Genomic DNA, 13,863 nt, shown 5'->3' with positions numbered 1-13,863 from the left:
CAAAAACTAGACTCAATCAAATAAATTTTTGAGGAAGTTTTTTGAACGGTGTATTTAAAATGATATTTTTCCTTATTTTGTTATTTCAGTTGTGATTAAAATTGGTCATGTGATAATGAAAAAACAAATCGAAGAGGTTCTTGTCAAAATCTACCGTTTTTCGGAGGATTTGGCATGGAATTGTTCTTTACTGAAATCCATTCAGTATTGACAGGAGTATTGATGCGAAAACATCAATCGATTGACAAAACTATAGATCGTGTACGGCGCTGGAATATTGATTGAGGTTAGTGCGATGACATTGCTAATGACTTAAATCTTCTACGAAGTTGAAGAATCATGGATAATGTTGCAATAATCTAATAATTGTATTTTCTATCTTGAGGATACCAAACAGTGTCATAGATTCTGTCCAAGGAGTAATGTATTTCCGAACAGAATTTCTCAATCATTTGTACTGTTCAATGAGATTTTGGAACCTAAAATTTATTTCGTATCAAGTATGAAATAATTTTGAATACATTACTACTATTGATATATTTGTATAATTTCAACATTTTGCAATGAAAATTATTGTGGTTTATTATTGTGTTGGGCAATACCCAATAACGAATAGCCGATAGATAGTTTCGTTGCGAAGTTTAACGTTTGCGTTGGATGCTTTCAGTATATTTGTTTATCGGTTAATATGTATCCGTTCACCTTTTAGATTAAATTCACTATAAGCATGAAGCTAATGCGAAAAAAACAATTAAAAAGACATAGATTTCAATTTCACTGTAACCTCTTTTCTTTTTGGGGCTTTAGTACAACATGACACCAACTTTAGCTAGAAATCGAGAACCTGATGTATGGATCAATCATTACTGTTTCGTTAAAGTGTATTCATATCGTATTCAAGAATGATTTAGTCAAAGCTTATCAACTCGGCTGTCGGAGGTTCCGGGGCGGATGGTATAGCGGGAGACGGAGCTGGTGCAGACGCTGTTTGCGGCGGAGCCGAAGCTGGAGCGGGCTGTTGCGTTGTTGGAATATGCGATTGTGGGCCTCCTGACTGTGGTTGGTCCTGAGAAGGGATGGGCGCTCCCGGCGGTGGTGGAACGGGTCCAGCACTCATCGGATGTCCTTGCTGCGGCGGTGGAGGTGCCATCATTGGAGCATTTGCCATTGGAACCGGCCCTGGTGGAGGACCCTGTCCGGGCATCATATTTAGCCCAGGAGGAGGCATCATTGGACCCGATGAAGGAGCGGAACCAAGTTGCTGTGGGGTTGGCTGTCCAAGGTTCTGCTGCTGCGGCGGATTTGTTACGTTCTCAGCACCCGGTTGGATTTGGGGCATATATTGTCCACTCATATTGGTCGGTGGTCCATGCTGGGGAGAAAACAATTGTGGTCCGATTTGAGGAGGCACTCCCGGTTGACTTCCTGGTGGACCATAGTGTGGAAGAGTTCCACCGGCCGGAATCTGTTGATACATATAGCCGGGATAATTTGTAACCCCACCATGCACCGGAGATCCCTGCGGTTGCCCCTGTATCGGAGGCGACATGAAGGGAAACGCTGTTCCCATGCGGTACTGAGCTTTCTGTTGCTCTTGGCGGATTTGCATTTCACGCTCCTGCTCTTGTATGCGCTGCAAAGCCAACTGACGCTGGTATTGAAGGTATTCCTGTTTTTTCTTGCGCATTATCTCCAACTTCTGGGCCATTTGTAGTTGCTTTTGACGTTCCTGTTCTTCCGCGATTCGACGCAGCTTCTCCTGGTGTTCTTGTCTCAACACATCCAGAGCAGCACGAGAATCCTTTATCTGAGTCAATTTGTCCTGCAATTGCTCATACCACATGCGTTTGTCGTCCATATCCTTGATGAAGGTAAGCAGTCGTGAATGTAGGGAAGTCAAATTCATAAACAGTGTTTGCACGGAACTATCCGTAGAAATACTGCGCCCACGGCTCGAATTTGATTTCATTCTGTTCACAAATATTTCCACCTGAGTTTTCATCGCATGGGCAAACTCGTTTATCTCGGCATCATCTCCCCCGCCCTTTGTTAGCAGCAAATTGTGTTGAATCGACATTGGCATTGGACTTGGCATCGGGCTTGGAGCGGAAGGTGAAGCCGGAGAATCGGCCGCCTGTCGCTGCTCCCAATAATTCCTGTTCAAATAGCGAGCCAGCTCGGGATCTGTTGGTGGTTCTTCCACTGGGCTTGGACTCCGCTGGACCTTAGCTGGTTCAGGGCTACTGGATTTATAGAACGACCCTCTTGTCTGTTTAGATTTCTTCGTTTCTGCCTCTGATTGGCTCAATGCTAGCGCCAATTGTAACTCTTCTTCCTCACGCAGCTCTTCTTCAGTTTTGCGTGCCGGAGCTTGCGTCTGTTGGGCCAATGAGCTACTCAAATACTCCGCTGGTAAATCCTCTTCCTCGGTTGGTTTCTTCGTAAGGGTCGGAGTTGGACGCTGCAGCTGAGCGAAGCATCCCTCGCAAACGCGAACATCTTTCTCAATGCCAAACTTGGGCAGAGTGCTGGTTTTAGATGAGCACTGATGACAGAACACTTGACCGCAGTTGCGACAATGATGCTTTCGCTGAGTGAACGAGAACTGCACCCGGCACCGATGGCATACTTCTCCGTCGGCCCAGTCCGGGGCTATTTCCGAGGTAAACATTGCATCCGCTTCCTTCAACTCCGGGAATTTATGTCCTTCACTTTTCAGAATGTTCATAGTGTCCTAGGGGGAAGAACAAAGTAAAACAAATTTATCAGCAAAATTATCAATCAGTGCGTAATTTCACTATTCGAATTTGATGTTGAAAATGGACGCTATCATTACGAATCTTCAATACTGAAGCTAATTTAATTAGATGTTATCTGTGTCATTCTATACTTCACATAGGAAATCCTTCCAAAAACAAAATTCTGTGTCAATTTAAGCCTTTATGTTCCAATAAAGATATCGTTTCAACGTCGAGATTACGAAAATAATCTAGACAAAACAAATGAATCACCAATAAACTGAATTATTGAAAATGTTCCGTGAGCTCTCCCAATGCATTCACTACCTTTACTGACCGACCAATACTAATCTAAGGAACACAAGACGTTGCAAGTTCTGTCATCGAATCGCTGAATCACATATTCAATTAGCGCACACCGCTGTCTCTTCCAACTCCTTTCCCCCCAAAATACTCACCCGAATCGACCGGTACTTGAACACCGAACGGAACGCGCAAGCCCACGCCTGGATTAGTTCCAACATCTTTGCGCGAACTTCCTCGTGTTGGGTATTGTTGACCAGGTTCTGAAACATCTCACAGTTGGCCTTGTTCGATATCTCGTCGTGAATAGGTGAGCCACAATTTTTGACGACGCTCTCCAGCACAAGTAGCGCATACAGAGCCGAGTGCGGATTGGTTGAGAACATTTTCTTCTTCAGCTGCTGAATGGCGTGTTTAGCTCTGTGCACAAAATAAAAAGCAAGTTTTCAGCAGAACAAAATTCACAACAAGAATCCTTTCAAACATACGTCACGTCACCCTGTCGAATAGCGTCGCAAATCACCATAATCGATTGCCAATCTGGTTCCAGATTCAGATTGCTGGTGGCACTCTCTGTAAAGAAAACCGAGCGATTAAAAGGAACTTTTTTCACATTACAACAAAAACAAAAACATTGCAAATCATCTTACCCAGGCTTTTGTCGAAATTCGAGGTTCGAAACATTGTTACTCCACTCAATTATTATCGCTATTTGAAGAACAAACACTAGGTAACAGATCTGTTGAGAATAAAGCCAGGAAATTTGAAAAAATTACAATTTTCTAACGTATTGACGTAAACACCAATTTTCACTTTCCAACTCAGCTGATAAGAAAATTCTTTGACGTTTGCCTAACGTTCATGTATGTGTTAGTGAAATCGACAGTACATCGTGTTTAGCCCATTGCCCTATCGGAAAAATTTCCAGCAGAATCTCCATCAGTAATATGAAATCTTTCATCTTGTGTTAAAATGGTTAAAATATTTCAATTCAAACTACCGTAAGTTACCACGAATTCGACATCTAGCTAATTGGGCAGGCCTGTAATGCGACACCTAAGCGTGCGGATTCAATCCACTCCATTTCCAACCAAATTCATGCATTTTTTCAAGCGATTTCTTGCAATAAATTCTCAGACCACCAGAGATGCCAGATTTACATATATGTGTGTCAATTTACAGACATATCTGTAAAATACTTTTTATTTAATACATAAAAGTGGATGTCCAATATATCAACGAAGAAATACTGATAATGAATCGGAGAATCATACATAAAAATTAACAACGCAGACATTGGCATGCAAAATCGTTCGGCAGTGCAATATTCACCTCAGCTGAGCTAAACATTCAATGCTCATATTAATGTTAAGTTCTGTGGATCGATGAAGAATAACACATTTGCAACAACAAAATTTACATAGATTTTCTTTATTTAATTTGTCTACTTTACGAAAAAAATATATTCCTTTCTTCACTTTACATTTAACGTTAAAGAGAACAAACATGTCAGATTGATAAATGAAACACATCTGGAATGGTTTGCGTTTTTTTTTTAATTTTTGTCGGTGGTCATCAACTTGGCGCTCTATTCCTCGGTATGTATAACACAAGTCTGAACACAAGAGTCACGAACATTTTACGTATGTGTAGATCGTTAAAAGATCGTAGATCGAAAAATCCATATATGTCCATAAAAATCCATATAAATCCATAAATGTCTTTTTTCGAAAATTCATAACTTTTCAACTACTATACCGATTCGGATGGTCGATATATCAAATTAAAAACAATTAGTTGATTTTTTTTCAAAGAAATATTACGCTCGCAAAAAAATTCGTCTTTATTTTCGTAATTATTGTTTGTATTTGATTTTTTATGCTTTCGTGGTTTTGGACTAGTGGGCGTCATATTCTTTTATATTTTTTCTTGACAGCTGAGATTTTTTACATGATATATCCAAAAATCAGAAAATCGTTTTGAAGTTATGATTTTTCAATGTCTTTTCGCCTTTCTTCCAAAATTGACTTTTTTTCAAAAATTCATAACTTTAAAATTACTGGACCGATTCTAATAGTCTATCTATCAAATTGAAGCTAGTCTTCTATATAATTATTACATTTGCGAAGAAATTGGATTCTTGTCGGATATATGTAGTCTAGTTGCATAGAATTTTTGAGCGAATATTAAAAACAAGTTAAATTTGAAAAATCATAACGAACCTGATTCTCGAATACACTTCGAATACACTTCACGGCGGAAACGGAATGAAGCGTATCCGCGATGACAACGGTACGGTGTCGACATCTGGATACGAGATTAGTTTCCCACTAAAACTTATCATTATAATATCAAATTATCTTCAGTTAAAATTTTTGTATGGGATTATTATACCACATGAAGAAAACAAAGTTTTCCATTCACATTAAACACCAGTTTGAAACGAAAGAGTTAATTTTCATTAATGATTTTTATTTGAAAAGTGCTCATTCTGCCTGAAAACTCATTATTATCTTCGACACTTCACTAACTCCTAAAACGTAAAACTCGTGAACACAAGAGTCACGAACATTTCACGTATGTGTAGATCGTTAAAAGATCGTAGATCGAAAAATCCATTTTTTAGTATTTTTTTTCAAAAATGTCTTTTTTCGAAAATTCATAACTTTTCAACTACTATACCGATTCGGATGGTCGATATATCAAATTAAAAACAATTAGTTGATTTTTTCCAAAGAAATATTACGCTCGCAAAAAAATTCGTCTTTATTTTCGTAATTATTGTTTGTATTTGATTTTTTATGTTTTCGTGGCTTTGGACTAGTGGGCGCCAAATTCTTTTATATTTTTTCTTGACAGCTGAGATTTTTTACATGATATATCCAAAAATCAGAAAATCGTTTTGAAGTTATGATTTTTCAATGTCTTTTCGCCTTTCTTCCAAAATTGACTTTTTTTCAAAAATTCATAACTTTAAAATTACTGGACCGATTCTAATAGTCTATCTATCAAATTGAAGCTAGTCTTCTATATAATTATTACATTTGCGAAGAAATTGGATTCTTGTCGGATATATGTAGTCTAGTTGCATAGAATTTTTGAGCGAATATTAAAAACAAGTTAAATTTGAAAAATCATAACGAACCTGATTCTCGAATACACTTCGAATACACTTCACGGCGGAAACGGAATGAAGCGTATCCGCGATGACAACGGTACGGTGTCGACATCTGGATACGAGATTAGTTTCCCACTAAAACTTATCATTATAATATCAAATTATCTTCAGTTAAAATTTTTGTATGGGATTATTATACCACATGAAGAAAACAAAGTTTTCCATTCACATTAAACACCAGTTTGATACGAAAGAGTTAATTTTCATTAATGATTTTTTTTTGAAAAGTGCTCATTCTGCCTGAAAACTCATTATTATCTTCGACACTTCACTAACTCGTAAAACGTAGTTCAGTGGCGTGCCGTTTATTTCGTTTCCACCGTGAAGTGTACTCGAGAATCAGGCCCAACATAAAAAATAAAACAGACACATCTTTCATTTCTGATATATTATGTATAAAAACCTCAGCTTTCAAGAAAAAATACAAAAAATATTGAGAAAAAAAATGGGAAATGCATGAAAAACAAATACAATCAATAATAACTAAAACGAAAATCCATTTTTTCACAAATGCAACTAGATCATTGACTTCGATTTGATATGTCGGTCATCTAAATCGGGCCAGATGTTCAAAAGTTATGATTTTTTTTTTTTCAAAAAGTCTTTTTCTTGACAGCTGAGATTTTTTACATGATATATCCAAAAATCAGAAAATCGTTTTGAAGTTATGATTTTTCAGAGGTTGTCAGATTTACCATGATTCCCTAATTTGTCGCTCAAGCCGGAAGATGAATCGTTTATTCTGAGGGTTGCGTAGCATTTTGTACTTCTGGTACGATTTGCAATTAAATGCTGCTTCAATTTTCTCCAAACTTTGAAAAATCGGCTAGGCATAAACGGGTAAACGTTTACAGATGTTAGGGAAAACACTAGGCTGAAAATTTGCCTGCAAATATTACAACTTGTTATAATATTTGCAGAACTACAGCAAATTTTGTAAATCTCTATAAAAATCCTGTTTTTGGCACTCTTTTGTAATCGATGTAAAAAGTTGTGTAAGTCCACAAAATCTTTGCAAAAATAGATTTTTTTTAGTTTTCTCGATATTGCTGTCCACTACACCTACACACATAGGACGTTTTAGTGACAAATTTACTAACTTGCTGGATATAGTTGCCACTATCTTATAAAGGGTTTTAAGGCGTGTTATACTTGGCTTGGCATCGCATTTTCATTTAAAAAATCTAAATCCTAAATCCAATTAGTATAATATTGGGTCTGTCGTTTAACTCCTGCTATCATATTTTGTTCGGCCACTTCTTCTGCTCACTTCCAGTTTACCTCAAGGGGGACCCCTGTCTGGAAGCTGAAAAATTATGAATTTTCGTGATGTTAGTAACAAAGTGAAGTGTTCGAGTATTTAGGTATTTTTGAAGATGTATTTTCCATTTTTTGAGTGCACGGATAATGGTTATTACGCTGTTGACAGCTGGATCCGTATATGCTGTCTGAAAATCGGTACCTTGCTGGTGGTATCGGTTCTGAAGCAACGGAGAGTCACAGAACAAATTCCAATGAACATTTTGAAGATTTAGGACAATATCTAAAGTGTTACATAGGGGTTTCCGGAAATTCGAAAAATTGCCAAAATGACAGCCATTTTAGTATGAGTTATTTTTCATGAAAAATCACATTTTAGAAGCTCATAAAAAATCGAAAAATGAGAAATCAAAAAACGGCTATGTAACGCTTCTGATAATTCATTTTTACATGCTGTTAAAAAAATTCAGCCAAATCGGTCGAGTAGATACTAAGATATCGATACCACCAGTTGAAAAACATGGTTTCGAGAAAAACGCGTTTAAAAATTCGTACAGCAATACAACATCCCTTGAAGTCCTCATTTTTTAAGTTGTAACTTCCCAAAAAAATCAAATATCGAAATATCCTTTTAGGATAACATTTCTGAAGTTCCCAAAAAAGCATAAAACAAAAATTCGATTTTTTCGATTTTCCAGACCGGGGTCCCCCTTTAAACTAATTCTCGCTTACAACTGGCGTATTTAACACGTGAAGCCCCGATTTTGACGTAGGACTACGTCCAACCAGAAGATATAGGGGGTGAAATGGAAATCTAGGCACTGAACAAGTAGAAAAAAATGCAAGATTTGGAACGCTTATAACTCGGGCATTTCTCAATAGATCGCAAAGGTTTTTGCATCAATTGATAGGAAATATATCTACGCATCTATCATAACGAATAACATTTCATTTTTCTTGAGATAAATAATTGAATAATTGTGAAATATCAAGCATTGTCAAAATGCACTATATGCCCATTTTTGATTGGTCCATTTTGTGCTCCTCAAATCGTACCGACCAAAACGGGCAACCAGAGCAGCAGCGAAATAGAATGAAGCACGAAAGGAAATGAAGGAAAAAGAAAAAAATGAACGAAACATTGGTCGCAGTCTAACACATGCGTAATTCCCGAGCCAGCCAGTCAGCTTAAAAATCCCCGCTCCGCTGCCGTAACGATCATTCTCATTCAAACCGTACACCACATCGGTTCGCATCACAACACATCAACAAACCAACCCAAGCAGCCATGTCTGGACATGGTAAAGGAGGAAAAGTGAAGGAAAGGCAAAATCCCGCTCGAACCGTGTTGATCTGGAGTTCCCCGCAAGGGTAACTATGCCGAGCGCGTTAGTACCAGTGCACCAGTCCACCTAGCCAGCGTTATATAGTTTCGGCCGCCGAAGTGATCGAGTTGGCTGGTAAAGCTGCTCGCGACGATAAGAAAAACCGCATTCAGAACAGACCACATCAAGACAACAACAGGCAGTTGCAGCGAGTGGCGAGTGGCAAACGCAATCGCAAAACGGCATCAGGCAGCAGAAGAAAAAAGTTTGTTCTTTATACAAACTGCTTTGGTGGCAAATTCAGTACAAGGCGGCATCGAGGGCGTTCGAAATGGTTTTTTTCAAAACCACGAGTACTAAGTTTTCTAAATTGGAACCATTCCATAAAACAAGGCGCTTTTCAGGGCCATTAAACCTTCCAAGAAAGAGTTTAGAAAATACAGTTCAATGCTTTCTAAAACATTATCCAAAATAATAATAAAACACAAATTGATTTTTTCATAATTTGTTTGCCAGGATCTGATGAGTATGTGAAATTGGCAGTTGTTCTGAGCCTATTGATAGTTGAGGACTTTCCTGATTATTCAATTTTCACCAATTCTTAAATTGTTTCCAGATTGAAAGTACAGTAATTTACAATTAGTTCGACATTTAGCTAATTGGACGGACATGTAATGCGACTTATTTAGTTGGACATTTTTGTAAACATAGAGATCCAAATTATGACCCCACATTGAAAGTCGACACTGTACCACTGTCATCGCAAATGTTCAATTACAGGTTAAAATCGCCTCCAATGCGACACTGAGTGGCGCTTCGGCACGTCGCATTGAATGTAATTTACTGTACAACATGTCACAAAACTGGATGGGAAAAAAATTTCCAACTGTGAAAGCTGTGGCGAGTGGCAACAAATCGCTAAACAGGAAGGTTTAGCCGAACAAGATGGGGATATCGAGGGAAAACAAAACAATAAACTCTTTAGATTGAAGATAATTGTGTGATCCTGAAAAGGACCCTTTTTAGACTGCATGTGAATCCAACGAGCGAACAAATCGTAATGAATGTATTTTTTTGCCATCGCTCCTTTTTAACGCTCATTCGTCCGTCTCGTTGGACTCGCCCCTCTGGCTGAGTCTGCCGATTTGTCTCTATCCTGTGAGTGTGTACCGCTAGAGTATAAAACACGCGGACCCCAAAAAAATATCTTATTTTCTTTCAAACCGTAAACCCGTGTGGTTGTACGGCATCGGCATCGTGGACGTAACAAAGGAGGACAAGTTGAGGGAAAGGCAAAGTATCACTCGAACCGTGCAGGTCTCCAGTTCCCTGTTGATTGCATTCACTGATTGCTCCGCAAGGGTAACTATGCCGAACGGATTGGTGCCGGAGCACCAGTATACCTAACAGCGATTATAGAGTTTCGGCCGTCGGAGTGCTCGAGTTGGCTTGCAAAGCTGCTCACGACAATCAGAAAACCCGCATCAAGAACAGAGCAACTTCGGTTCGGCGCTCATCAAGGCAACAATTAGTTTCAGTGAGTGGCAAAGTGTTTCTCCGGCACGTCGCATTAAATGTAATTTACTGAACAACATGTCACAAGCTGGAGCTGTGGCGAGTGGCAAACGCAATAGCTAAACAGGAAGGTTTAACCGAGCAAGATGGGAATATCGAGTGATAACAAAAACACAACACCAAAGGTTCTTTTCAGAACCATCAACATATTCATAAAGAGTAAACAGTAAACTAATCCATTTTTCAGGTAGATAGGTAGGTATTCACGTAGGAGAAGAAAATAAAGAATATATTTAAAATATATATTTAACAAAAGCTGTCCCCTTTGTATAGTCCTACGTCACTCCGGTTATGTCCCCGACATTACCCACCCGTCTTTTTTCTCTTGCTACGCTTTTCATTCAGCTCGCATCAAGAGCGTTTTTTTTTAACGTAATTCCCGAGCCATTAATTTATTTTGTAACCGTCAGTCCCAGTCAGACACCGCTTCCCTACCAAAACGCTCAACGTCAGCTCCTAGGGACTCAACGTGTTAACGTACGTTTGTTCATGATTTGTGTTTACTTGTCGTGTTTTGTGTCATATATATCTGATCATTACCATCAGTACACGTTGATCTAATTTTATCTGTCAAAAAGTGTGAAATATTTGGCTTCGATCGAACAGTGTATGAACACTAGGGTGCCAATGAAAATGGTCATCTCTAATTTCAAAAAGTTATCTCATAAAAAATGTTCACCACCTCGAAAAACCACCCTATGCCGAATTTCAGCTTAATCGGACTTAAGGGAAAGTGGCGCAAAGCGGTCAAAGTTTGAGTTTTTTGAAAATCGAAAAATAACCCAAGGTGGGAGTAAAGGAAATCGGGGTTTTCGAAAAAAAAAATTGCATGAAACGTCGAGATCTAGTGTCATCTCGAAATTTTTTTTTTGTCCAAAATCGGCATTCTGGGTTTTGACGTAGGACTACGTCTTTCATTTCTATACCGGGGTGTAAAATCAAAGTTTCGAAAACGAAAGCGTTACGCCGGAGACCGAGATTTTGAGTGTTAATAGCTCCTAAACAACTGAACGAAATGGTATGATAAACCCTTCATTCGAAAGATAAAATGTCTACGCGTTCTATACTTGTTACTTTCTGATCCAAAAACTTGTTTCAATAGTCTTAAATTTGCTTTCAAAATAGGCTATTGAAATCACCAATCGGTATATAAGTGAGCGCCGCTCGGAAATCCACTCAGTTCCAATTGAACAGCGATTGGAGCATGTTGTCGCTGTTGTGGTGAAGCTCTTCGTTTATCATGAAAACGCAGAATAACGCTGTCACCAAGAGCCTGTTTGTGCACCTTAGGCCAGAAGGGAATCCATCAGGAGGAGAGTGATGCTACAAACGGTTCCCCGGGAAGATCTCGAAGCAGCCGCTACACACACACACACACACACATACACGCACGGAATTATTTCCGTTTGGATCGAGAAAGATCCGGAAAATAATCTGCCAGTTCCTCTAGGAATTTAAAAATACATTCATGTGAAAGAGTTTATTTGAATGTTTTCTATCCATGTAACACTGTGACCAAATATGTTTCAATCAAGTGCTATTAACAGATGGTTATCGAGTTAGCATTAACCACTGGTGGGCTTCCAGTATCGAGGAAAATGTGGAAATATCTAATCGTTACTGAAAATAATCTGCCAGTTCCTCTGGGAATTTAAAATTACATTCATATGAAAGAGTTTATTTGAATGTTTTCTATCCATGTAACACTGTGACCAAATACATTAGGTTTAGTGATTTTTCAATCAATCGCAATCAACAGGATAGCTTCTGAAGATTATTCTTCCCCATCAGTAGGATATTTCCGTATCCAATATTGGATGCATAAAACCTTGTGCCTCCAACGTAACGCTCTCGTTTTCGAAGTTCTCCAAATATTCATTCATTCAGAATGAATTCAGATTCAACTTCATACAAATGATCTCTAAATCAACGATAGTCCTACGTCACCCTTGCGGTTATACCATAGATATAACCCACTTCCTGTTTTTTTTTCGGAGTACGAAACGAAAAGTATGGTTTTGGGTGCTAATAAAAACAGTTATCTCGATTTCTCATTCGGAACTTGCTACGAAATGTTGATCTGCACGATAATATACCCTATGCAAAATATTAGCTCATTCAGGCTTCATTTACTGGTGTCATAAACGTTAAAATTTTTTTGACGTAGAACTACGTCTTTCATTAAGGGTGCCAAATCAGAAAACAGGTCACGTTTTTATGAAATTAAGTTAACGTTAATAACTATTTTTGCCGCGAACGAATTTTGAAGATTTACATACCAAACGAATCGGAAATTCCCTAAGATTTGTTTGATATGCTATACATTACAATCCCGAAGTCTGTATATGGTTTTAATTGATGAAAATTGGAAGCATTCCCATTTCCCCATACATTTGTTCTGTCCATTTGTGTGCTTTCCCGAACAGAGCTGTCAATAACGAGCAACTTATCGACGAGCAACGAAGGGGAAATCGTAAGATGTAAAGTCTCAGTGAACAAAAAAAAAAAGAAGAACGAAGGGGAATATTTACCTAGAGTATAAACAGTGGATCTCGCTGAGGAAAACTTTCATTCTTCGTGGGGAAATCGACTGAACAACATCGTTGCTGGGCGAGCTTATGGATAAAGTAATGTTTTCCAAGGGCCTTTTTGAAGGTTAGAGACAAATGAACTGAAGAAATTTAAAGTCTCAAGCAAGGAAGGAAGGCAAACTTTCAGTATCATTCTGTATTCAAAGCATTGAATATCGCTTGTTCTTCCTTGTTTTGCGTCATCACATGTCCTCGTTTCGGATTGAGCTGTGGACGCGACCAAATTACTCACTCGCTGATGTCTCTGGTATTGCAATCATTTCATCAAACTGACGCCCTTGCATTTAGGTTCTTAGCTACACAATTGTGTGGGGAATCATCAAGCCAGGCTATCGTCTGCTCACCAAGAAAATAAATGTTCTGGAATTTTATCAGTGATTTGGTTTCGCATGACGGTAGGAAAACCCTCTCCACAAAAAATGACAGCTATACTAATCTAGACTGGCAATATTAACAGAAAGGGCTTCTGTTGAGAAGAGCCCCAAAACAGATATAAGTGTGTATATATTTATTTGCTTCAAGCCATCGATATATGGATATTTTTATGCGTACGTGAGTGTTTCATAACGCATATGTAAAAATACTGATTGAATTTGAATGATGATTTTTTTGATGCTATGATTGACTACTGTCTGGTGTTGCAAGTTATGCAGTCGTAATGATGAATATAAGCAAGGGAGATAGCAGAAGGGAAATATTTACGCTAGGGTATTGGTAATAAATCTCTGCTGAGGCAAATATTCAGCCTTTTTCCAAGCAGTTAACATTGTTTGTTTTCTGTCATCAATGCATTGAACTGACGCTATGGTGAAGCAGGTGTTAAGGTTGTGCACCAAAAATTTAGTTGGGGAATAACAAGTTATTCAACAAGTTATATTAAGTTATTATTTTTT

The 13,863-nt window shown here is 38.3% G+C and overlaps 1 protein-coding gene across 1 annotated transcript; it reads right to left on the bottom strand.

The window, feature by feature from the left end:
• Positions 1 to 451: 451 nt before the first annotated feature.
• Positions 452 to 3,889, bottom strand: LOC129775618 (hepatocyte growth factor-regulated tyrosine kinase substrate). The gene is made up of 4 exons (XM_055780571.1): positions 3,692 to 3,889; positions 3,530 to 3,614; positions 3,197 to 3,461; positions 452 to 2,734 (listed from the first exon to the last, which is right to left on the bottom strand). Exons 1-4 carry the CDS (start codon positions 3,723 to 3,725, stop codon positions 908 to 910), a joined length of 2,211 nt encoding a protein of 736 aa, XP_055636546.1. The 5' UTR covers positions 3,726 to 3,889; the 3' UTR covers positions 452 to 907.
• Between the last annotated feature and the right edge of the window lie 9,974 nt (positions 3,890 to 13,863).

The sequence above is a fragment of the Toxorhynchites rutilus genome, chromosome 3 (genome assembly GCF_029784135.1).
Source record: "Toxorhynchites rutilus septentrionalis strain SRP chromosome 3, ASM2978413v1, whole genome shotgun sequence".
Lineage (NCBI taxonomy): Eukaryota > Metazoa > Arthropoda > Insecta > Diptera > Culicidae > Toxorhynchites > Toxorhynchites rutilus.
The sequence above is the reverse complement of the archived record's forward strand: the minus strand, read 5'-3'. Positions and strand labels throughout refer to the sequence as shown.